Genomic DNA, 25,935 nt, shown 5'->3' with positions numbered 1-25,935 from the left:
TTTTCTAATTTCCGGGCGACAAAAACTTTAAAAATGAATTCAATTATTGGATCAGATATTGGTATCAGTGCTATACTTAGTGTTTATATCTGCATCATTTTACTCTTTTAACACTTTTACTTGTTCTGCTATCTTAGTTGAATAATTTAGCGCAGACTATCCCACCAAGGTAATGCTGCTGTGCTGTCCCTGCAGGTCTGCAGGAGTGAGGAAAGTGCATTACGACATAAATAAAAGTAGTTCCATAAAAAAATGTTCCTTTCTCCAAGTCATGTAAAAAGAATACACACTTTCTGTAGCCATTGTGGTTTGATTTTCTGGCTTTAAATAAAATTGCTATGAACTCAATACAAGGTGTGGATTACAATTTTACGACGGTCCTTAGATACATCTTCATCTTTGACGATTAAGAGTTCATGAAAACGACAAAACATCTTACTGATGTCTAATGCAGTACTTCCCAACCCGCTGCTAATCCTAGTTAAGCTACTTCAATGATTAACATTACCTTCCTGACAAACTCTTCCCAATAAAAGTCTCCTCATGTTACGTAGTACAAAAAAACTTTACTTTGAAAGGACTATAACAGGAAGTAGCATTTTGTCAGGTGCAGTAACTTGACACTTTGAATAAAGTACCTGTAGATGTGTAAATTATATTAACGGGAGGAGGAGAGGAAAAGAAAGTCAGATAATACAAATTATGCAAGAAGGTACAACGTCCTGAGCTCTAAACAGAAAGAGGATTAGAAAATCCTCCTTTTGTGGTCTCAGGGTCAGACATGAGTATAGTGTTGCATTGCAGACTTGTTTGATGGGGTCATAGTGAGGTAACATATTTTAACATGTAACGTGTATTTGTAATACATCAAAATATCATTACCTCAAAAATAAATTATATAAAAAAAGGGAAATAATTAATTAATTAATTAATTAGTTACAAACAAATGAAAAAATGAATAAAAAATTTTAACAAATTAATAAATGAATGTATGAATCAATGATGTGTGTGTCTGTGTGCATGTGCGGTTTGGGGGGGGTCATGGAAATATTTTCACAGGTCAGAGGGGACAGGCCTGAGGTCGAGCGAAAGGGGCAGTAAATTGAGTCAGGGGAAGCAGAGGCAGGGGACCGAGTGCACGCTGGGGAAATGTACATGAAGGAGGCGGGCAGAATGGCATTACGGGATTTGATTGGTTTCATGAATTGGACCCTAAAGGCGGTGATTGGTTGGTGTTTTCCCAGGTTTACTCCAGCTGTAGATTGCGGCTTTTTTTTTCGCTCTTTTTTAGGAACACATTATGTATTGATTACCATCGGGACATAAAGATCACTTTTAACCAGTATGACAAAAAGTGTATCTAAATCTGTATCTAAATTACCAACCCCAGCTTTATGTACAGAGTTACATTTTACAGGATTCAAGACAGTTAAAATTTAAACAGTTATTTTATTGTGAGTATTCAGTAACGTTTGATGACAGAAGAAATTTTACAAACTGATCAGATGTATTATTTTAAGACTGAAGGTAAAACTTTATTAATTTAAATAATACAATTGAAAAGAAAGTTAAAACAGGAGAAAGATTCAAAAAGATACAAAGACAGAGTAATAATAATGAGAACGGTTGGTATATGGTGGTATATTCAAAAGTTTACAGACATCTTCTTGGCATCCCGCTTCAGGTCGTCAACATGCACCTGGATCCTCCGATGCATCTCATCTATGGAAGTGGACAGGGTGTCGTACAGAGCCTGCAGACAGTAAAGTCACACATATCTCAAAACATGAAGAAACAACAGCTCAAGTGTAGGTCGAGTCTGAAGAGGCTGTCATACCTGAGCTTTATCCGTCTCTTTGCTGCACACATCCCTCAGGCTCTGGATCTTTGCCTTCAGCTGCTGCGTCTCTCTGGAGATCTCCTGGATCTTATCCACCATCACCTCTCGCTTCTGATGGATTTGGTTGCACTGCCTGAGGAAAGGAAGAGGATAGTCATATATTCCTATCCTTCAAATTTACAGCTATGGTAGAAATGACAATAAATGATTGCATGAAGTACCCCAACACTTCTTGAACATGCTGCTCCTTATTGTCCCTCTTCTTCTGCCTGCGGATGTTCTGTTTGGACTCTTTGTCCAGCTTCATGCCGAGAGCTCGCTTCATCTGACCCTCCTCGATGCACAGGTTCTTCAGCTCCTTCTGCTTCTTCTCATACCGGGCTGCCAGCTCCTGGTGCTGTAAACAAAAACAACAGCAAAATAATTTGCTTATGCAAACACTGCAAGACGACTAGGGATTTCGGTGGTACGATTATTGTGAGAGTAATAATCACGTTTTCACGATTATTCCGATTATTATGCGTTTAATGTACCAACACTTTTTGAGGATCCTTCCTCAGAACATTTCGAGTGACAAACACATTATTTGTGTTTTGGAGTATTCTTATGTACCAGTTTGTCATGAAACTGTCTAAAATGGGAAACCCGATCTGTTTCCTTCACCCACTCTGCCCCCTGGTACACCCCCGAACTCCGTCAGATGAAATCAAAGAAACGCCAACTCGAACGCCTCGTCAGACGAACATCCCTCACCATACACACCCTAGCATACAAGGACTTTCTCCACCACTACAATGACGCCCTCCATACCGCCCGGTCCACTTACTACTCCAACCTCATCCACTCCAGCTCTACCAACCCAAAGCACCTGTTCTCAACAATAAACAAGCTTCTCAAACCCATGGACAATCTCTCCTACTCATTCACAACAGACAAATGCAACTCTTTCCTGTCATTCTTTCAAAAAAAAAAAAAAAAACATCCACACCGAACTGCTTACTTCTGCCCTCCCCACCCATAGCCACACTCCCATCAGCCCCCCCCCCTAACAACCCAGTCTCTCTCTCAGTTTTGCCAAATCTCCCCCCTGGATCTCAATAAATCACTCTCCGGCATGAAGACATCAACCTGCATCCTGGACCCCCTCCCCTCCTCACTGACCAAAGCTTGTCTCCCTGCCCTTCAACCCCTTATCCTCTCCATAATCAACTCCTCCCTGTCCACTGGTTCTGTCCCTCCCGCCCTCAAACTCGCCTCTGTCACACCCATCCTCAAAAAACCAGGACTCGACCAGAACAGCCCCAACAATTTCCGCCCCATCTCCAACCTCCCGTTCCTGTCAAAGATCCTTGAACGCACTGTCGCCACCCAGCTCAAAGCCTATCTTCACTCCAATCAACTGTACGAACCATTTCAATCCGGATTCAGAACTCATCACAGCACAGAAACAGCCCTTCTCAAAATCACCAACGACCTCCTCCTCTCATCCGATAACAAGTCCCTCAGCATCCTCCTCCTCCTGGACATTAGTGCAGCTTTCGACACCCTCAATCACTCCATCCTCCTCACCCGCCTTCAATCTTCCCTCGGTATCACTGGCACCGCCCTCTCCTGGTTCAAATCCTACCTCTCTGACCGCCATCAGTTTATCAGCATCAACAACCTCAAGTCACGCACAGCCCCCCTCTCTCATGGTGTCCCCCAGGGTTCGGTGCTTGGTCCCCTCCTCTTCATCATCTACATGCTCCCCCTTGGTCACATCATACGCCGCCACGGCCTCCATTTCCACTGTTATGCCGACGACATCCAGCTTTACATTTCAACCACATCCATCACCGCTGCTTCCCACACCATCCTCACAAACTGCCTCACTGAAATAAACTCCTGGATGCAAACAAACTTTCTCAAACTCAATTGTAATAAATCAGAAATTCTCATCATAGGCCCAAAATCCCTCACTTCCACCTGCCCAGACTTCTCACTCACTATTGATAATTCCACTGTTTCAGCATCCACCCACATCCGTAACCTTGGTATCATTTTTGATCAGTCACTTAACTTTCAACAACACATTAACAATATTTCAAAAACGGCTTTCTTCCACCTCAAAAACATCGCCCGTCTCCGCCCCTCCCTTTCCTTCACAGCAGCTGAAACTCTCATCCACGCCTTCATCACCTCAAGACTCGATTACTGCAATAGCATCCTCTACGGTACACCCAACACCCTCCTCAACAAATTACAATACATACAAAACTCAGCTGCACGCCTCCTCACTCATACCCGCTCCAGAGACCACATCACCCCAGTCCTCCAGAACCTCCATTGGCTTCCCATCCCCTTCAGAATACAGTACAAGATCCTACTCATCACCTATAAAGCCCTCCATAACCTAGCTCCCTCCTACCTCACCGACCTTCTGCAGCCATATAATCCCACCCGCAACCTCCGCTCCACCAACGCCAACCTCCTCACCCCTCTCACCAAACCCAAGCACCGAACCTGGGGGGACAGGGCCTTCTCTGTCGCTGCCCCCACCCTCTGGAACTCTCTCCCCCAACACCTCAGATTCTCTCCCTCACTCACCAAATTCAAATCCGGACTCAAAACACACCTATTTAGAAAGGCTTTTAAACTATAATTGATTGATTTTTTTTTCTTGTTTTGTTTTATTTTGCTGCCTTGCTTTTCTTTGCTTTTTTGCACTGTTTTCCTTTTGCTTTCCTATTGTATAATTGTATTTTCCTGTAAAGTGCTTGGAGAACCTTTTAAAGCGCTTTTATAAATAAAATGTATTATTATTATTATTATTATTAATAATTATTTATTTTAAAGGATTAATGTCTGCTACTTCCTGGATGAATGTCAAATTTCCTATATTCACATGTTAGTCTGTTGCTCATAAAGACAAAGTGAAGTTGGATGTTTAGCTAAACTGTAGACTCATTTTACAGAATTATGAATTATCAGATTTTAACATAATAGTCTATTCTAATTTGAAAAATATTTTGTGATTTTATTCTTTATAGACATTTGTCTCTTTCAATACCATTCACATATCTGGAAACAGTTATCAATATGACAAGCTGTATACATGACCTGACTGAAGTTCTTTTGTTGCTTAGCGCCGCCCAAGTGGCTGCTTGTTGCAGCAGCTCTCTCTTGTCTCTCTGTTGTTCTTTTTTCTACTTTTTTTCATATCTGTTATCTTTGTATTTGGAGCCTGTCGTGACTTTTAATGACTCATTTGTTATCCATAGACACCAAACTGGCTATGTTTGCAGTGTTTTTACTATTTTTGTTCCTGTGTGTGTCCGGAGATCCTGCGTGTATCCATGGTAACATTGGTTACATACGAGATCAGCTGTTAGCAGCCAGTAGCATGTTGATGCTAAACGATGCTAGGCCCCATGTTCCCTGCGAGCTATGGAGAAGGAGGCAAGGACGCCGTGCTGGTACTGAGGTGCAAGCTAAGAAAAGACGACATCGACCTGTCCTTCCACCCACCGTTATGTGGAATGTAGATCTATCTACGATAAGGTGGACAAGCTAACCAAGCACCAGAGGGAAAACTGGCAGAGTAGCGTCATGCTAACAGAGCTAACACCGGACACGAACGGCACATTGGAAGGATTTCACCTGCTGTGGGCGGACAGGATACAGGAGAGCAAGACTGAACACACTGGGGAAGAAGGCCAGCTCAGTCCTGGACCCTGTGGAGGTGGTGGTTGACAGGAGAATTATGGCCAAGCTGTCGTCTTTGATGAACATTTCTTTTCTATATATATTCTTGTTGAAATTCTTGTACTGTACTACTTTTGTTTGTTGCTGTAACTCCATGAATTTCCCCGTTGTGGGACGAATAAAGGAGTATCTTATCTTAACTTATTATGAGCTCTCACCTCTGTGTCTCTGCCTCTCTGCCAATATTTGGGCCATAACAAATTATTTTATTTTATTTGTATTCTTATATTATATCAATATGTAATCCTCTACAATACTCATGCATGTCAGAGCTTTTTGATAGCATGCTGATGCACTATAACGCTGTGTTCACGCTAATATTAAATTAATAACTGAGAGAGAGAGAGAGAGAGAGAAAGAGAGAAAGAGAGAAAGAGAATGGATCGAAGACGGAAAACAAAACGAGCCATTAGATCACGGAGTCTGGTGTTGCTCTGTATAATGTAGGCCTATAGAATATCTTTATAACTCAGTCTGAAGTCTCTGTCAGCAGACACAAACAGTGACAGCTGACTCTAATGACTGATCCCTCCACAGGTTGAACTTGCACTCAGAGATCAGCGTGCTATGTTTTAATTTTCAGACACAGTTGTCGTAGGGATGACCTCACCTGTAGAGAATAAAAGAGACGCACTCCGCGGAATGTTTATTTCGTCTCTTTATCTTCTTGTGCCGTTTTGACAGACCCTTTTCTGCTGCACTGGACTGATCTGTTAAAATGCCGCCAACACGTTGTTGTAATGTTGCAGTTAAAAATGAAAACAGTGTTCTTCATGAAAACACCAAAGACTCTAACCGGACCTGGGGTGGTACCTAAATGGCCGGAGGACGCTGCCTTGCACTTTTAAATGATGGAGAAACTCCGCACAGGTGTCACTCATTTTTGTTTACAAATTGCGCCGAACATAATGTACCACCCCCTTTTTGGCAGAGACATTAGAAAAACTTGGTGCAGCGGAGCCTTCACGATTAGATTAACCGTGACACTTTTAAGCGCGGTTAATATTGAAACCGGTTAATCCTGACATCCCTTAAGACGACAAGACTGGACAACATGTTTCCTGATCAGCCTCTGTCACAACAGTTAAGTACAGGAGGTAATCAGCCATCCTTGCTTTTCTCTTTTGAGGTCTTTTTTAGTTCACTGTTCATTTCAGGGCCTTGGGTTTATATCTTTACCTCCTCCTGTCTCTGCTTGCTGTGGTTCATACTGCTCTCCAGGTCCTGCAGCAGTTTGAACATCTGCTGGATCTCAGCCTCGGTGTGAGTCACACTCTGCACCATGCTCTGCAGCTCCACCCCACGCTCATCTGTTTCTTCCTGAACACAGGTGAAAACGAGACAGCATCATCAGCTGACTGACAGACACTGGACACACACAACAAACCAACCCGTTCTCTCTTCTCCACCCACCATGGAGCTCTTGATGTTCTTGACGTTCTCCTTCATTTTCTCCATCTGGCTCTTCAGCTCCTCTGGAGACTCCACAATCTGAGACTTCAGTTTGCGGATGTCTTCCTTCAGGTTGCTGACGTCCACCTTCAGCTGGGCCTGACACAGAGATGCACACAGCACACATCAGAGTGTCACATGTTGTGATTTAGAGTATTTCAAACCTCAAAGAATGTTTGATATTTATGCCTCAGCATCTTACCAGTTTCTGCGTCTTTTCTGCTATATTGGTTTTCCATTCTGCAATGCTGTCATTCTTTGCATTCTGAAAGGAGGAGCATTCATTAGCACTCATTCTGCCAACAACATGATGCAATAGTTTCACTGTGTTTTCAGACCACCTACCACTTCCTGGTATTCATGCATTGTGGTGGTCTGCAGCTCAGAGAGTGCAGCTGCCAGCTCATCAGCCTCTGCCTGCTGCTCGGGAGGAATGGTCCTGAACAAGAAGCAGAGAAATCAAATCCTGGGTTACCATCTTGTTTGTGTTTGCTGTGATCATGTAAACATTACCATCAGTGAGACAATCACTTTGTAATCTTGGCATATTATTTATTCTCAGATGACTGCTACATAGTTAAACTTTGAGGTATTTTGTGTTCAAGGATTAAACAAAAATCACCATAAAGAGAAAACCTGACATCAATAAATACAGAACATAGATCCAATCCAACACTTACGTCAGCATCTCAATCTTCTTCTCTGCTTCCAGATTGCCTTTGTTGTAGGCCACTAGTCGGTCCATGTCTGCCCTCTGACAACACAGACATCGACTGTTAGAAGATCTGCTACTCAAAACACATGAGCTGAAAGCAGGATCATCCCAGCCACCACAAAGACAAGTTCCATTCAACATATAGGTGTTTTTCAACCGCAGGGACTTTACCCCTGAACTACGTGCATTCTGACCAGTGGACCCAGGGTCTAAATTTAGTTCAGGGGTAGTTAATCCCCCCCTACAAAAGCCCCTGCTAGGGGGGTAGTACTTTTCAAAGGTCCCGGGGTTTTGGGGGGGCAGGGCCTGCAATGCTGAACGTGTCTGATTGGTAGATTAATGGCAGTTTTTTTATTCCTCCCGCCGTCCACAATAACATCACACACATCTGTGATTCACTTGATTTCTCTTTCTTTCATTAGTTTTTATTTGTTCTATCTTTTTTTGTTTGTGTGTGTACTTTTCAAAAGAAGAAGCTGTGTTTCTCTTGATATAGCAGCTTGTAACAGTAGTCTTCTCTCAGCCCACCACAAATTCGTCTCTCCCAGTGTTACGGTTTTAAAAGTGACCCTGTAAACTGGAGACCTTCAGCTGAACGTGTCAGTGTTTGTGGAGTTCACACAGCTGTTGAAATACAGAGGGAGTTCCTGGGAATGCAAACTAGTTTAGTTTTTATTAAGATTTCAAAATATCCTCATCAGATATTTAATGATCGTCTAAACACGTTTATGAGGGATGTATCCGGCTGAGAGTCAGCAGTTAACAGGGTCGCTGTTTAAACCAAAACACCGGTCGATCTCTGCCACAGCTTTTAAAATCAATAAAGTTGTGTTGAAACGTCTTTGCTACTTGCGCTTATTTCCTCTCACGTGTTGATTCAGTGAATCCATCTGTGATGAAATGTAGCACCATCTAAAACAACGTGAGCTGAGTCTCTTCATGCTAACAGGCTAACTGTTGTCAATCAATCAATTGTGGTCAATAGCATCGAATCCGGCACGAATATCTAACAAAACAAGTACAGAGAGAAGACCACGGTCTGCGGCCATAAGTAGATAATTTGTTACTTTAAGCAGTGCAGTCTCTGTGCTATGCTAAACCCTGACTGAAAGTCCTCAAATAAACTGTTGCTATGAAGACTGGGCCCTGTAGAAGACAGCTAAAGACCCAGCTCTTTAGGAAGCACTATGCACTTAGCTAGACTGTTCTCCACTGTTGTCCCCAGTGGCAGATCGTGTCTTCCAGCTACAGTTGACTCACACTGTCCTGCTCTACTCTGGGAATCTGTGTTCAGCTCTTGAGTGACCCAGCACTTGGTACTTTGGTCATTATTGTGGTGATGATAATTGTTGTTGATGATAACGGAAATTCTTAAATTGTTTGGTTGCTTCATTGTAGATGTTCCTTATTTTACAAAAAAAAAAAAATCCTTATTTACTTTTGTGCATTGCCTTTACACTGCTTGGCAGTACCTGCACCCAAATGGACTTGAAGCACTCTGTTACTCTTACTGATCTTGTTTCCTCTTGTCTAGATCTTTGCTTGTGTTGTTCTTGTTCTCGTATGTACGCCGCTTTGGATAAAAGTGTCTGCTAAATGACATTGTAACATTGTAACATTGTAACAAGAAAGTCGTAGAGCGGATTAGACTCTCTCCAGGATTTTAGAGGTAAAGAGGAGGTTAGATATCGGTCTACAGTTAGATATGGTTAGGGTTGCAAAATTCTGAGAATTTTCAAAGTTGAGAATTAATGGGATTTAACTGGAATTTACTAAATTGAAGGTTGGATCTTAATAGGGTACTTAAATATAGTTGGGGAAAATATATTTTAGCATAATCCTGACTAAAACAGTCAGATTTTATGCGAGTTTAGTTGAATATCTATGCAGAGCCATCCTCAACAAGGCTGGACAGTGACACTGAAGAGGAAGAGTCAGAGTTGGATGTTGAGGAAGTGGACATGGAGGATGTTGATGAGACCCAGGAAGAGCCCATTGCCTGAAAGGGTTTAGCAAAAAAGCAGAGGCTAGGCTTGAGAAGCTTAAGGGAAGATGCTTTTTTATTTGCATGTTGAATGGGACTTTTTTGGAGGGAGAGGGGCTCTTTTCATTTAACATTAGAACGGGACTTTGTTGGGATTGTATTTTTGTTCATTTTTGAATGGGTTGGGTCGGGGAGATGAGTAATATTTAACTCAACATTCATGTTTTCGTTCTTCAATGAAATAATTGACTGTTTAATAAAATATTTAACACTTCATAAAGTTCTACTTACAAATAAATCTGTTTTAATTGTATTATTTTGGATGGATGTCTGCTTATAACAAAACAAATATTAATGCTACGATATGATACCTTTCCATTAAATTGCCCTCAATACTCATAATTCCAATGGAAAGTTTCGAAATTTAGAATATTTCCAAAATTCCCCAGCTTCCCATGGAAATTTACCAGAAACTTTCCACCCCTATGCAACCCTAGATAAGGTTCCTGAATCAAGAGTGGGCTTTTTAAAGGAGAGGTTTAATTACAGCTACTTTAAAAGATAGAGGCACATCGCCTGTCAGTAAAGGCATATTAATCATACTGAGTAAAGAGGTGTTAACTAATGGAAGGGCTTCTTTTAGCGGCTTAGTTGGGATTGGGTCTAAAAGACAGGGTGATGGTTTAGCTGAGGAAATTGTTGAAACCAGTTCAGGAAGGTCAATCTGTGAAGAACAGTCAATGAATACATCTGGCTTTAAAGCTGTTTCCATGATCGCACTGTTAGTAAAGGGTCCTACACTAGTTAAGGGTAAGAGGTTGTGTTGATCATTATGATACCCGCCTGTCCGTCTGCTTCTATGGGGTCATCTGTTATGAATGGCATTCGTCTTTGTTTTACTGCCCTCTAGTTATTCTGTGAGCTCATGGTTGTATCAAGACAGCTTGAAGCGTCCATTATTAGAAAAACACAAGACTGATTCTTAACATTGATATCAAGTGTGTGCATGTGTTCCTGTGTGGAGTAATCCAACATACAAATTTGGCCTGTTTCTCCAGAGTGATGTCCATCCTCTGCTTCCTGAAGTGCAGGAAGTTCATGATTGCACTCAAAACAGTCAGTGTCCTCTGTTTCTCTGTGCAGGAAACAATAAGAACATAATGCAGGGTTATCTTCCTTCACCATTTCAGATGTAGAATGTGAAAATATATGAAACCATATATATAACATATATATGACAACGTCAAACACATCCTTACTTGGAGCGAGAAGGTCATTCAAGGAAAAATCATACACCAAGCACATCGGCAGAAACTGACGCCTGGAATCAAAAGAAAGTGTTGATCAAAATAAACACGCTGGAGATTACACGATACACTTCTTGAGGAGTATCATTTGAAAGCTGAATGTACAACAATGGAAGAGTAATCACTTCATCTTTGATCCTGTGGTGGCTTTAATTTGTTACATCAAGCATAGAACACAAGAAGACTCACATGCGCGTGTAAACGCTCAGTATGGCAGTCGCCCCTTCATGGTACATGGGATGCTGAATGTTCTCCAGCATTGGAACCTAAGGGGGGGGAGAGGCTCTTTGATGAAGCAGGCAGGTATAAGGTGAGGTCTCTATCTGTGATGTGTAGCTGGTGCACAAGGCAAAAAGTCAGTACTCACCATGGAGTGACACTCAGGTCTGAAACGATACAGGAGATGTAGAACTCTCATGTACAATGTCTGGACGGTCTCCGGCTGGAAGAGAGAGAAGTGAAGAGAGACAGATGGAGGGTTATATTAGTGTGGTGTTAGCCATGTGAGCATAGAGGACTGAGAGCTAGATCTAAACCAGTTCCTCTGGTCCAGGTCATTGGTTTGTACATTTTAAATCTTGGGATATTGATTTTTAATGAATAAAAAAAAAAAAGTTAATAAAAAAAGAGGAGCCTGTTTTTTAGTTTACTAAATTGCATTTTTGTATTTTACACAAATAATTCCTTTCTTTTAATCTGCGAGACAAAAGACAAACATAGACACAAACACAATAACATATGAAGACAAATACAATGGTGACAGGCACAGATTTCACTTTTATAAACATCCAATAAGTAAGTGTATGTGTGTGTGTGTGTGTGTGTGTGTGTGTGTGTGTGTGTGTGTGGTGGTGGGGGGGAGAGGCCATGAACTCAGTTCCAAGTTGTTTTAGCACTTTCAAGTTATGTTTTTCAGTAAGATGTACTGAAAATAAGTTAAAGGTTAAAAAAGAAAGTTTGAAAGGCATAGATATATTGTTAATTGTAATGTTGGAGTATTGATGTTCTGGAGTTCTGATGACATCTCAGACACAGTTTGAAGTTTCAGCTTGTTTTAAAAAATGAAAGTGGGTACATTAGTTTGTGCACAGTGCAGCTTCTCTTACTTTAATGTTTGAAAGTAAACCATGCCTAACAGCTTTCATTTTGGCATTTTCCTATTTCTGTCACTTTATTAAAGGTAGTGTGCACTTCACATTGTTATTAGCGTTTCCAATACAATACAATTTTATATATAACACTACTCACAAGTTACTCACTACTTGGGTAGTTTTTTTGGGTGGGTACTTATTTACTCTTTCTCAAGTACTTATTTCTACAAGTACTCTTACTTCTACTTGAATAACATCATTGTAAACTAACTACTTTTACTTGAGTACTGTTTCGGTTTACTCTACCCACCTCTGCTGTTTTGTCTCTGTAATGGTCACGTGTTGTCTTGTCTTTCACTTTGTTTTGTATATTGTGTATGGTATTGTCATGTCTTTCACCTGTCTTGTATCGTTCTGCAACACTTTAAATAATAATAAAATAAATTAAAAAAACAGTAATTATAATATTATTCATAATAATGTATTGAAAAATAGCAAAATAAATCATAAGTAAACAAATGAAAAAAAACACATCAAAACAATATACATATATATAAAATAAATAAATAGATAATAACAATAAAAATAATAATAATTCCATTTTGAAAGTGAAATCAAGTTTGACCACACCCTGATTTCAACTGATTTTGGTGTTATTGAGTATTAGATGTTAAAAAAAAACAAGTATTAAATCTAGACCGTCCTCTATGTTCTATTATTAACAAAGACCCAACATCAAGACAGGATAAGATCCAGTCCCATTTTACAGACAGGACTCAGTCTGATCTCATCTTAATCCACCATGAGCAGAGCACTTCGCAGCATTTAGCAAGTTACAGTGGCAAGGACAAACTTCCTTTAACAGGCAGAAACCTCCAGCAGGACCCGACTCATGTAAGACACACATCTGCTGAGACCGACAACACAAATACTGGAATTCGGCTCTGTTTACGTCTTCACATTTTGGGATTATGTCTTGATTTATCTCCTTTTTTCCTTGTTCCTACACCCTCGACTCCACTGTGAACTTAAATCCCCTCTAACCAGCCTCTCTAAAGTCCTGATGTCTCTTTCTTTATCCCTGATGTCTCTTTCTTTAAGTGTTGTTAGCATCCATCAGTAACCCTCCTCAGCAGCCGTTACCTTCGGAGCAGGAACCAGGTCTCCCTTGGTGAAGTGTTTCGCCTCCTGACCGGTGAGGACTTCAGTCCGGTAAAAGTTCACGATAGCGTCCGCAGTGTAGACCGGGAACGTGTTCTCAGACATCTTCACGGTGTTAGTTCTGAATTAAACTGACAAAACACAGAAAAACTTTCTAATCCAAACGAACAGACGAAATTCGCGCCTTCAAACCACTTCCGTGTTGACGTCTATGATTGGTCAGTTTTCTTCTTCTGTTGCTAGAAAAATGTATCTGGGCTCGTTTGCGCCCTCTAGCGCACGTATTATGTACAACTAGAAATTCAGTCTACAGTTGCTCATATACAGAGTATGTAAGAAAGTCAAAATATTAATAGAAGGAATAAAAAAGATACCAATACAAATACAATTAAAAAAAAATGAAGATAAAATAAAATATTGATAAAATAAAAATAAAACAAAGATAAGATAAAATACTGAGCAAATAAAATAAAAAATAGAATATTGATAAAATAAAATATTGATAAAATAAAATTCAAATAAAATAAAGACAAAATAAAAATAAGATAAAAATAAAATAAAATAAAATAATAATAATAATAACATAGTATGTACAGAAGCGCAGAACATTTAGATTTAGCTATGTACAAAAGTGCTGGGAATGAATGAGATACATACATTATATATGTTATAGTGGTAAGGATATTGCACAGTGTATTGCATGATAATTGCAAAATATGTTTATTCATGCAAAAATTACAACACTATATAAAATAGGATATAAATGCCGGAATGCAGAAAAGCGGCTTTGCAGGAGCAGGGGCTGCTCCAACTTCTGGCCTGGGATGGCCCAATTGGGCAATGACCTTTGCAGGGGTGTTATGAGGGTACATTTAATACTCTTGGTGAAACATGACACACACATACACAAACAAGACCCTTTTATTATTATTATTATTATTATTATTATTATTATTATTATTATTATTATTATTATTATTATTATTATTATTATTATTTTATATTCAACATTTATCCCTACCCTTCTTATTTATTTCTATTTTATCTACTTATTTTCTTATTGTTAATTTGATGCTTTAACCTCTTTTTAATTACACATATTTGATTGTTGTTGGCGTGCATTAGTCTCTATTTTAAAATCCATTTTGATTTTTAATATGTTTTGCCATTATTTTATCGCCTCTTTCTTCTTTTTCAATCTCTGTAAAGCACTTTGAATTGCATTTCTGTCGTATAAAGGTGCTCCATAAATATAGCTTGATTGATTGATTGATATTGACATGCATCAATGAGGAGATGTCAGCAGGGCCAGCGTTAGGCAGAATAGGCAAATGCTAGGGCCACCGGCCATTCATAGGGGGCGCTACTTGCACCCTAAATGAGTGAGGAACAAAAATGGGAAAAATAATATTTTTTTATCTAATATAATTTGGGGTTAAGTTGCAGAGTGATGCCGGTATACATTTAAAAGATTGTGATTCACTTTTGTTTTATTTAAAAATGGTTTGCAAAGCAGTTTTTGAAGTCTATAAATGTTCATGATTTACCTGTTTTTGTTTTGTTTTGTTTTGTTGTTTATACTTTGGATGCTGTTAGCTTAATTAGATAGAAAATGTAATCTAGCCTTTAATAAGCATTATTAACTCACTACTTCTCGTGCTGACCCTTTAGAGATTAGTGCTGTCTGCTGCATTGTCTATGCAGTCAGTGAAATCTGAGGTGCACTTGCTCTGGCTAAAAGGGTGAGAGCTTTCAGGCAGATCAATGCTGCATGGTATCCTGGGAGACAGGATGCAGAGAGCTTCCTTTGACTGGCCTGCCACACAATACAAGGATGGGCTCGCTGCCAGAAGGCAACCCCAAAACATATCTGCGATCAGTAGATAGATGTTCACCACAAAGCTTTCTTTAATACACCTCTTGGTAGTATCATTGAGGTTTTTAAGTATAGTTTTGACCCACTGAAATCTTGCGTAACGGTCATCTTGACCCCTGTGCAAACAATTGACTCAATACTGAAATAAGAGTGTCTGAATGACAGGACGATAACATTAAATGGTTGAAATTTGAATTTATTTAATAGCTTTGACAACAAAGATGTGGATATCAGGCTAATAAAATAATACATTGCAGAGTTATATAAACAGTGTTTGATGGTCACTTCACAGTTCGTGAATTCTTCGAGCCTTTATCCCCCCGTTTCATGGTTTTCTTTTTCTTCACTTTCTTGGTTTTGGGTTTGACCACAGGCTGCTTGGCATTAAGAGCCGGCCGGGACCTGGTCAGGCTGTTAGCAGTGGGGCTCAGCTTGCTGTGGCCCACCTCTGGATCAGAGCGAACACCCTGGGCAGAGATGGACTTGCCTGGAGCAGAGCAAGGGGACTCATCCAGCAGGTTCGGTTGGGAGTAGGATCTCATCCCTGGGGAACTGGTAGGACGGTAAGGCGTGGTGCCTCCTAACATGGGCAGGTGGATGTGCTCATTGCTCATATTGGTGACGGAATAACGGCTGCTGTTGGACATGACGATGTGGTGCCAGGAACTGAGTGGGGTAGCAGAGAAGTGCTGCGGGCCGCTTGAATCCTCTTTACCTCCTCCAGGTGACATGACCAGGGAGCTGCGGGGCGTCACGGCCTCCACAGCGCTCTGGAAGGTCTTGAGAATGCGGTCACTCTTCTGCTTCTCTTTCTTCTGACGGGACTCAACCTTCCTCAGCTGGCGGCGATGATCCCTCATCATCTGTTTCCTTGTATCGGCCAGTCCCCTGCACAGAAACATCAGAAAATACTATCAGCGTCTTGGACTGGCTAACAGGACGATTGTCCTGTGGAGTACAAATTCAGAAAAAGCTAACTTTAGCTCACCTGTAGTCTACCATTCCTGTCCTGTCACGATCAAGCCTCTGAATCAGCTCCTCAATCTGGTATTGATTCAAAGGAATACTCGATTGCTTTAAAGATGTCACAGAAAGGAAGGGAAAATGTCACAGTCAAATTTTCTTCTTTAGTTGATTCACTAGTGCCTTACCTTTGGGCTGTATGTTTATCAGCATTAGGTAGCAGATTAATGAGTGAAACTTAATAGAAGAGAGCTCTATGTTAATGATTTAATAACATGGCGATCTAACACTTCAAAAACCACTGACTGCACAGATCAATACAGCAATTTATTTGGAAACCTGCACTGCCTTCCTGAAGTCAGCAGTCGGGACTCGCATGGTGCCATCTTTGTCAATGTTACGGAAGAAGTCCCACAGACGAAGCTTCCGCTGATCCAAGTAATCCTTCAAAAGCATTGGGAGAAGCAAGTTTTGAAAGAACTAATAGAAAATAGGAATGAACTTAATTTAATTCAGATAGAAGTGTTCCAGTAAATCTTTTTCCATTCTCATATGGATTCTGATTCTGATTTTTGGACTACCTGGGTAGCCAAACTTACCTGGATGACTTTCATTGGATCCACACGTTTTGGTGGTTTCTTAGCAATGAATCCTCCGACTCCTCCGTACTGCACATCAAGACTGGGATGCTCCTGACATGTCACCTCCAGAAGATGCACAAATGTCTCATTTACCAGCACATTCTGCAGAACAAAAAGATCAATAAAGATAGAAGACACTGCCTCATTTCTTAATGAATGGATACATTGGGTGAGGTGTTTTTGAAAAGTTGAAAGTGCCTAAGTAACTCACACATATGTTGATCTCCTCTAGGGCAGTTTTAGGTGTGTTCTTCACCACATTGACCAGAGCAAGTGCTCCCTCTACTGTCAGAGAGTTGTAAGCCAGCTACAGGAGTGCAAGAACAAACATCAAATTGAATCTGTAACCATTCTGATAGTGCATGCAAAATTAAAACAATCTTGCCTACTCACCAGTAGGACCCTCAGTGTGTCATTGAACTCTAGACCCCTGCACAGCATGCCAACACCCTCGTTGGTGAGCCGGTTGTTGTTGAGATTAAGGTGCACCAGACTGTTATTGAATTTTAGTGCTTCTCCCATGGCCAGAGCACCCTCATTTCCAAAACCATTCCATGATAAGTCCAGATGTTTTAAAATCATGTTTACCTATACATCAAGCATAGGATTAGATTATTTTTAAATACCAAATTAGGGATCAAACTCACTTCTTTTAGTCATACCTTCAGTCCAGCTGACAGCGCCACAGCCCCTTTCATCCGGAGATGATTCCAGCTCAGATCCAACACCTCAAGACCCTCGTTGTTGGCTAAAAATGAGGTAAAGAAGTATGATTCAAATAATTATTTTCTATTGTGCTTGTTGCTTTAATATTGTTCTTGTTTGTAGGGTAAAGTCATGTATTTGGTCACATCTAAAAAGACATTAAGATTAAGGATTCTTTTTCATACCAAGCAGCTGACCCAAATGTTCCCCTCCTTTTCCACAAAACTCATTATGGCTCAGGTCTAGTTCCTTTATTCTGGCATTAGTCTAAAGATCGACATGTAGAGGCACAATATTAGAAAAAGAACTGAGTAGACTGACATTACTTAGAAGTAACCACAAATGACATTAACCATGTTATGCTTACAGATAAGGCATCTGCAAAATATTTAGCTTCATCATCAGTGAATCCATTCCCTGTTTGGACACAATATTAAATGTTACAATATAAAAAGTTTAATGATAATTTGAAACAATGATCATATTCATGTATTTGTTAAATTGCGGATCAATAAGTGAACCTTGAAAAGCACATTCCCTGTCAAGTTCATCACATTTCAGCCAGTAGAATGCTGTTAATTTACCTGAAAGTTTCAGAGATTTCAGTGAAATATTGTCCAGCAGCATTTTAGCAACATACTCAGCTCCCACGGAGAGCAGATTGTTGTTGGACAAATCCTAAAAGAAAAAAACCCAGAAACTGCCACAGTTGCTTTTCACGCCACACCAAAATATCACCTGAAAAGCACGACTGCCATCTATCGGTGGGTTTGCAGTATGACATACCAGGTGCTGAATGGTGAAATTAGCTCTAAGCATCTCCACAAGGTATTTGGCTCCCTCAGCTTGGATGTGACTGTCTGCCAGTTCCAGAGTGTTGATGTTCATATCAGTCTAAATAAAAAAGAGGTAATAAGATGTAAAAATAAATAAATCTCATAGCCTACACTTTATTTAGAACTTACCACTAAAGCAATGGCGAGTGCCTTGCATCCCAAAGGTCCCAGCCCGTGGTGGCTGAGGGTCATAGTTGGAGAATTCAGGTTTCTTAGAAAGTAGGAGACTGGCACTACACCCACCATCTTACAGGCCTGGAGGTACACTTCAGAAATCGACATCTCTGTTTGGCTTTCCTCTTTATCTAAAAAAAATATTAAACCCATGATGCATTGGTCGCTTGTCCTGCTTCTATAAGTACATGCATGGATGTCTCACAGCAACAGTATATAAAATCATGCCTTTTATATTTGCATTGTTTTGGGAAATCCTCTAATTATGAGGTTTATACTGTTTTTTAAGCAGAGAATGAATCCTAAAGTGACTTGCTTACCATCTGACTCCAAGTCTGTTTCATCCTCCGTGTCCTGGGTTTCATTTGTAGATGGAAGTTCATCATCCTTTAAACAGAGGGACTCAAATGACAGTGTTGACATTGCTGTCAGATTTCAGATCCTATGTAGGCTACTGTTTGAAATCATTTTCGAAACAGAATGAGAGTACAACTCCTCAGTTTGTGTTTATTCCTGTGTGTGTATTGTCTAACACTGAAATAAAATACGCCTGAGCTGCTAAGCAGGTAATTCTATCCATCAGGTAGCGAGTCATGAATAGTGGTGTTAATGATTTATGCTTAACTATCGTTACAACATACCTTTTTTTTTCTTTTTTTACTCCAACCAAAACTGCTTACAAGGCAATAATAATAATACAATACTACTACTACTACTACTACTACTACTACTACTACTACTAACAATAATAATAATAATAATAATAATAATAATAATAATAATAATAATAATAATAATAACTTTATTTATATAGCATCTTTTAAAAAAGTTTACAAAGTGCTTTGAGAAAAAATATGGCTCAAATAACAGCAAACATTTCGACAGGGAGGAGGAACTATAACAATGGAAAACAAAATGCAACGCAAGAGGTATAAAGGAATACACGTAAATTAAACAGAATGAAGTGGTAGGAAATAGACCAGTAAATCATAGTTGAGAGGTTTTTCACGGATAAATAAATAAAATAAATAAATAAATAAAAATGGATAAGTCAATAAAAGCATTAAAAGGACAGTAAAAGAGGTTTTCATAATAAGAGGACGGCATCACAGGACGGGAAAATTAGAAAAAGTATTCAGGATAAATGAGGAACATTAAAATGATAAATTAAAAAAATAATAATTAATAAATACAGATTAGGATTTAAAAAAAAACTTTGTCTCGTCTTTGAACATTGTCTTCTCCACCCCGAAGCAGCAGGGGGCGCTGATGTGACACTGCGAGTATGAAATATTCACGTGACAAAACAAGGAAGTCAGATGTGGATGTTTGGGTGTCTGCTGTCTCTGATGAAGTTTGTGTATCACTCTAAAGTTAAATGTGTATAAATACTTCAGTAGAGTTGTACATGTGAGAGTCTGCAGGTCGGACAGGTTTGGGGATTTAATCCAGGATGGCGTTGAACTGGTCCGAGAGGATCTCTGTGTTCTCCTGCAGCCCGTCTCGCTTCCTCTGCGGGACTACAGCTGAGGCGTTCCTGGCAGAGCTGCTGAGGGAGCTCCGGGATGACAGAGCCACTTATAGTGTCAAGGTAAATTAAAAACACTTATTAGACCAAAGTTCCTCTCCTGTTTGTCAGACATGCTGCTGCTGTTTGCTGCACCTCACCTCACACAGGCTGTCATCTGGTCCTGTTGATGTTGTTATTTGTGCTCAGCTGTTTGGGTGAAGAATTGATCAAAATTGCTTTTGAACTGTTTTATTTTAATTTTATATTTCTACTTCTGTAACAAAACAACTGTTGTCTCATTCAGCCTTATTAGTGGTGATGTTTACTATTTATATTTCTGCATATTTTTCTCTTCTAAGCATTTTTGTTATTGTTTTTTGTTTGAAATGTGCTTCATAAATAAGTGTTTATTCCTTTATTCAGACCCCCTATGAGCTGACACTAACGCAGCAGCTACTCTTCCTGGGGTCCACATAAAACAAACATAACATACAAAATATACATGAAATACAAAAACAGAAAATACCACAACCATTTCAAAGAATACACACAATGGATGAAATGTAAACGCTCTCATGAATTAATATCACATCTAATTAAGATCAATCATAAGTGTTCACTGAAATTCATTAATGTTAGGGTTAATGTTAAAGTGTTCCTTTAAGAGTCTTTTAAAACTAGTCTTACTGGGTGCTTCAATTATGATAACTGGTAAATTATTCCACATTGTGATGGCTCTAGGGTTGCAAAGGGGTAGGAAATTTCCTGTGAATTTCCATGGGAAGTTAAGCTGGGGAATTTTGGAAATATTCCAAATTGGAAACTTTCTATGGGAATTTAAGGGAATTAACTGGGAATTGAGGATAATTTAATGGAAAGGTATCATATCCAAGCATAAATATTTTTACTGTTATAAGCAGACATCCATCCAAAATAATACAATTAAAACAGATTTAATTGTAAGTAGAACTTTATCAAGTGTTAAATATTTTATTGAAGAACCAATTCTTTCATTGAAGAACAAAAACATGAATGTTGAGTTAAATATTACTCATCCCCCAAGTCCAACCCATTCAAAAATTTACAAAAATGCAATCCCAACAAAGTCCCATTCAAAATGTTAAATGCAAAGAGCCCCTCTCCCTCCCAAAAAAGTCCCATTCAACACGCAAATAAAAAAGCATATTCCCTCAAGCCTCTCAAGCCTAGCCTCTGCAGGATTCTAGAAATCATCTGTGCATGTGATGGAGGAATGCACAGTGCATGTAGGGGGCGTGGTCTCAATAGCCCTGCAGTAAGCAGTGTGCTATGTGCATGTGATTGAGGAATAGCATAGATATTCAACTGTACTTGCATGAAATCTGGTTGTTTTAGTCAGGATTATGCTAGAATATATTTTCCCCAACTATATTTAAATTCCCTATTAAGAGCCAATCTTTAATTCAGTAAATTCATGGTTTATTCCCGTTTATTCCCATAAATTCCCATGGAAAGTCACCAACTTTGAAAATTCCCGGAATTTTGCAAACCTATTTATGTGCCTTAAAATAATCACGATTGTTTTTATTTCTTGTAATCTGATGGGTCTTTATTTCTCCCCTCTCCCCCTCAGGTCCAACTCTTGTCCCCATTATGTGAGAACCCGACCCTCCTGTGTCCCTCACACACGACGGGTGAGGAGACAGCCCTGGAGCTCATGTCAGTCTTCACTCAGTGTCCTTCAAAGTATGTCCAGTTTCGTTGCCACCTCCTCCTGGCTCTTACGTCTGTGCTGGTCTGTACCTCCTGTGTGAAGAAACAGTCCCGTGCCTCTCAAGATTTCCTGGACCTGCTGCTCCAGATAGCCCAGGACACCAATGACCTCCAAGGTGACGTTGCTCTTCGCTCTCTCCGGGCCACAGCCTGTGATTGTCTGCGGGAGCTGGAGGCTTGCTCTCCGGGACTTCTCTCCGGTCACTTGGAGCTGTTAGCGGGGCTCCGGCTCAGAGAAGGCTCCCGGCTCCACCAGGCCTACGCAGGACTCCACACTCTGGTGTTAAGAAACGCTGTGTATCAGCTCACCCAGGAAGCTGGAGCTGGTGCGGAGCATCTTAAGGCTCTGCTCGGGGGAAACACAACAGTCGCATGGGAAGCTGGGCAGGACTCAAGTCTGATGAAAAACAAAGACTCAGCCTATCTTTCCTCTCTCATCCTGGGACCCATGGGTACAGTTCCCACCCTCCAGACCGGGCCAGACTGTAAGGAGCTCCGTTCAGTTCTGTCCTCCCTCCTGGAGGAGTCATACCTCCTAACTCCTCTGTGTCAGGCCTCACTGCTGTACAGACTGACGGAGGTGGTCACTATGGTGCCTGGTGTTCCTCCGTCTGTCTTCAGAGCTCAGCTGCTGCGACTGCTCGGCACCAGCGAGGTTTGTGTGAAATGAAATAAGTAGGGATGTAAGGATACACTCAACCCACAATTCGATTTGAATCCCGATTTTAGGTTCACGATACGATTCACTCACGATTCTCTGACGATTTTCAAGAAAACTGGATTGAACTCAAAACTTAAAGAACTATAATTTCATTTCAATTCTCAGATACGGACAGTTGCTATATATATATTTTCTCTTATATTTCTTTGTAAACGAAGTAATCTTTTTTCATTTTTAAGGTGTGTTATAACTCAAATAAAACCACTGCACACTTTTTTTCAGCAGCTTGCATAAAAACTAAAATGACCATACAAAAATACCTTGTTGGAAAATTTCAGAACAATTATAGAGAAATGGAAAGTGAACGATTCCTAAATGAAAGTATTAAATATTAAATCAAATAAGGTAAATCTCTTTAAATTAGGGATGTAAATTTCAAGTATTGGCCGCAATCGATCTTTGAAAATGTTAACGATCAATTATCGTTTAATCATTAAAAAAACTTCAACGTTTTCCATGTGCGTTTTTTCCCCCCTAAATCAAATTTTCCTTCATGACATGATGTATATAACTTACGGTATTAAACAGCTACGGATCATGTTGAGGTGTTCAAAATGTTAACATGCTGAATATCAACGTGAGGAGCAGGCTTATAAATAATCTCTGTGGATGCATGATCATAGAGTGAAGACTCAGACTACAACATGTGGATTTACTGCAACAGGATAACTGAACAGGATCATATTTTAGACTCACAGTGTCCAGTTTTCTCGTCCTTATTGAGAAAAGTAAGCATATGAACGTGGTCAGGTGTCAGCTGTGAGTGCAACCGGGTCAGAAAAAAACAAGAGACTTAATGATGAGTATAATGCAGATAGCGCCTTCTACTGTTTAAAAATAATATCCAGATACAAATTTTGTTGAATCAGTTTTAATCCACCCATATTTGTATCAATTTTTACCGTCTTGCTATGTATCCTTACATCCTTAGAAATGAGTCAATGAGGGTGAAAAGTTCTCATATTCAGTAGATTTCATCAGCTGAACAAATCCTCGTTCTCAGTCTTTGCTCTCTTCCCTCCAGGTTTGCCTCCTCCACGCCACGCTGCTGATGAAGTGTGCATTCACAGACAGCCTGTTCAGCGCAGAGGATGAAGCGTTCCTCCTCAAGCGGCTGGTTGTGCTCTCCCAGCACCCCCTGCTGAGCACACCGGAGAAGCTCTTCTACATGGATTGTATCCTGCACTTTCCCGAGAACCGGCCAATCAACTGCAGCGACGGCGACGAGACCCTCCCTGTTCTGCTGACTCCTCGCCTCGCCTCGGCTCTCCTGCCCACCGTGTTTAACGACAGCGTAACCATGCTGGCCCGCCTGAACCTGCTGTCTCTGGTCTACCTGGAGGAAGGAGAGGAAGGGGAGGGGGAGGAGAGCGGAGGGCTGGCCTACCTCTACGAACACCTCAGCTCGCTGCTGCACATAGTGGAACACGGAGCCAGCCGAGACATCGTCGCCACCTTCTTCAGAGCCACCTTCCTCTTCCTTTTCTACTTCAACCACCTGGAGCACTACGCTAACAGTCTGATAGAGAACCTATGTAAGCTCTACCTCCACCACACCCACCTGGCTCCACAACTGATCAACCTGGCCGACCAGACCCAGGACAGGCTCCCTGAGTCTAACTGGGCTGTGGGGCTCCTGAAGGCTCTCCAGCGGGTCGTCACAGAGGCCCCACTTGCCCAACTCAACCTCCAGGACCTCAGCCAGCACCTGAAGATGCTGGCTCGAGTGGCAGAAGAAGGAGAGATCCTCCAACGCAGCACCCTCAGCTTCCTCTCTGGCGTCATCACTCGAGCTCCGGCCTCTCTCTGCATGAGCGGGGACTGGCGTCTGGGGAACAGTCTGCTGGGGATTTGTCGCCGCCTCCTCCACCACCCCAGCCTGGACTCGCTGCTCATCCCTCTGGCTGACATCCTGCAGCATCTCACCTGCAACTACGGGGACACAGATATCCAGGACCACGCCCGTCTCTACTACACCCTGCTGACCACGCTGTCCCGGGAGAAGCTGGTCAGCGTGTTGGCACAGGGTTTGAGCGAGGGGGGGCGCCAGGTCAAGAAGAGAACGCTGTCCTCCATCATGGCTGACAGCGAGGGACTGACAAGCACGTTAACCATCCACCAGACGAAGGAAGGAATATTCAGGCTGGTGGAGGCCCAAGCTGAGCTACACAAAGAAACACACACTGATGGTGAGCAGAGAGACATGGAGGACTGTCCCAACGCAGCACTGGCGGCCTACAGAGCTCAGTTTGAAGAGCCCAGCTTTGCCTCAGACGTTATCCTGAACTACCAGCTGACTCACATGGAAACCAGCGACTCCCGCTTTGATCAGCTCTTCAGCATCCGCCTCCACTTCACCCTCACAGACGACCACTACGAAGAGCTGAGCGACATCAGCGTCCCGTGTTTGTTCAGAGAGAGGCCGGCACCCAACGTGAGGCTGAGACTGAAGCCCAGGCGTCCTTACCCCACCATCCTCCAGGCCAGTGCCATCTTCACCTCGCAGGATGGGCTCTCCTGGCTCACTGTGCTGCCAGACATCCACGTGTCTTTCCAGCAGGCCTTCAAGCCTCCACCTGTCCCCTCGGCCTGGAGACGAGGCGACAAACTGAGCTTGTTCGAAGGCTTATGGGAGGAAATCAAATCTGAGGATGGAGAGAAGGACGAACGGACAAACTGTGCCAGCAGTCTGTTCTGCTGCCAGCTGGAGGATGAAGCTCTGGCTGCCCTGGTGGAGAAACACTTCCTCTCCTTCCTCATATCAGAGCTTTCTGAGAAAGAGGAGTTCAAAGTGCTCTTCTTCCTCCCGCCACAGTCTCATGTGCTGCTCAGAATCCGGTCTGAGGAAGACGCCGTGCACTTTAACGTCGCCACAGACAACTGGCAGCTTCTGCCTCACTTAAGTTCTTATCTACTGAGGATCACAACCTCACGAGACATTCAGAGCTGAAGCATGTCACCGTAATGTTTTTAATCAGCTGACTTTTAACTAAATCAACTTATCTTTGTCAGCATTTAATAACTTTAACTGTATTCAGAATCAAATGACTGAGTACACGTGATTTAAAATAAAGTTATCGCACTTTAATCTGCTGCCAATTTAATTAAACAGTTGTTTCAAGTTTGCTGGTTATGTAATTAATTAACCAAAAACGTGATAAAACCTACAACTAATAGGTAACAATCAAACATAGTGAAGTGAGCTTCACAGGATCTCACTGATGGATGGCTCCACCAAAAGGGTCTTTTCTGTTTCCATAAAACCAGACTGTGCAAAACTAGAAGCCTCTGAACAAACTGCACGTCGGCTTTGGACATGTTTACTTAGGTCTGTGATTCTTTTCTGATGAATAAATCTGACTTTGATCTGAATCCCTGTAAACACAGCAATATTAGTGCAACAGCATAGACCAGGAGTTCTCAAACTTTTCAGCCCGCAACCTCCAAAATATTGGTGCCAAAG

General features: G+C 41.2%; 3 protein-coding genes across 3 annotated transcripts; 1 reads left to right on the top strand and 2 right to left on the bottom strand.

Annotated features, from left to right (window-relative positions):
• Positions 1–1,508: 1,508 nt before the first annotated feature.
• Positions 1,509–13,527, bottom strand: nuf2 (UF2 component of NDC80 kinetochore complex). The gene is made up of 13 exons (XM_034693918.1): positions 13,277–13,527; positions 11,410–11,484; positions 11,232–11,308; positions 10,995–11,056; positions 10,773–10,870; positions 7,717–7,790; positions 7,382–7,475; positions 7,239–7,301; positions 6,998–7,135; positions 6,764–6,904; positions 2,062–2,237; positions 1,838–1,973; positions 1,509–1,753 (listed from the first exon to the last, which is right to left on the bottom strand). The coding sequence occupies exons 1-13, from the start codon at positions 13,397–13,399 to the stop codon at positions 1,646–1,648; spliced, it is 1,365 nt and encodes a 454-aa protein (XP_034549809.1). The 5' UTR covers positions 13,400–13,527; the 3' UTR covers positions 1,509–1,645.
• A 1,818-nt stretch (positions 13,528–15,345) lies between these two features.
• On the bottom strand, positions 15,346–19,121 carry LOC117816011 (leucine-rich repeat-containing protein 74A-like). The gene is made up of 13 exons (XM_034688066.1): positions 18,810–19,121; positions 18,445–18,620; positions 18,266–18,373; positions 18,064–18,157; positions 17,847–17,896; positions 17,665–17,746; positions 17,437–17,522; positions 17,168–17,362; positions 16,986–17,081; positions 16,733–16,876; positions 16,473–16,577; positions 16,159–16,244; positions 15,346–16,058 (listed from the first exon to the last, which is right to left on the bottom strand). The coding sequence occupies exons 1-13, from the start codon at positions 18,910–18,912 to the stop codon at positions 15,452–15,454; spliced, it is 1,932 nt and encodes a 643-aa protein (XP_034543957.1). The 5' UTR covers positions 18,913–19,121; the 3' UTR covers positions 15,346–15,451.
• Positions 19,122–19,752: 631 nt separating this feature from the next.
• On the top strand, positions 19,753–25,593 carry ap5b1 (adaptor related protein complex 5 subunit beta 1). The gene is made up of 3 exons (XM_034690299.1): positions 19,753–20,080; positions 21,612–22,406; positions 23,497–25,593. Exons 1-3 carry the CDS (start codon positions 19,943–19,945, stop codon positions 25,420–25,422), a joined length of 2,859 nt encoding a protein of 952 aa, XP_034546190.1. The 5' UTR covers positions 19,753–19,942; the 3' UTR covers positions 25,423–25,593.
• The last annotated feature ends 342 nt before the right edge of the window (positions 25,594–25,935 follow it).

The sequence above is a fragment of the Notolabrus celidotus genome, chromosome 1, assembly GCF_009762535.1.
Source record: "Notolabrus celidotus isolate fNotCel1 chromosome 1, fNotCel1.pri, whole genome shotgun sequence".
Classification (NCBI taxonomy): domain Eukaryota; kingdom Metazoa; phylum Chordata; class Actinopteri; order Labriformes; family Labridae; genus Notolabrus; species Notolabrus celidotus.
Note: the sequence above shows the minus strand (reverse complement) of the source record. Positions and strands in the feature narration are given on the sequence as shown.

Coding starts and splice junctions, on each gene's coding strand:
- nuf2 (XM_034693918.1), bottom strand. CDS start 13,399: ATGTCTGAGAACACGTTCCCGGTCTACACTGCGGACGCTATCGTGAAC. Junction 11,485..13,276: donor ACCTGGTTCCTGCTCCGAAG/GTAACGGCTGCT, acceptor TCTCTCTTCCAG/CCGGAGACCGTCCAGACATT. Junction 7,476..7,716: donor AAGAAGATTGAGATGCTGAC/GTAAGTGTTGGA, acceptor CTTCTTGTTCAG/GACCATTCCTCCCGAGCAGC.
- LOC117816011 (XM_034688066.1), bottom strand. CDS start 18,912: ATGTCAACACTGTCATTTGAGTCCCTCTGTTTAAAGGATGATGAACTT. Junction 17,897..18,063: donor GAAATCTCTGAAACTTTCAG/GTAAATTAACAG, acceptor GTGTCCAAACAG/GGAATGGATTCACTGATGAT. Junction 17,082..17,167: donor ACACACTGAGGGTCCTACTG/GTGAGTAGGCAA, acceptor GCACTCCTGTAG/CTGGCTTACAACTCTCTGAC.
- ap5b1 (XM_034690299.1), top strand. CDS start 19,943: ATGGCGTTGAACTGGTCCGAGAGGATCTCTGTGTTCTCCTGCAGCCCG. Junction 20,081..21,611: donor GAGCCACTTATAGTGTCAAG/GTAAATTAAAAA, acceptor TCTCCCCCTCAG/GTCCAACTCTTGTCCCCATT. Junction 22,407..23,496: donor GACTGCTCGGCACCAGCGAG/GTTTGTGTGAAA, acceptor TCTTCCCTCCAG/GTTTGCCTCCTCCACGCCAC.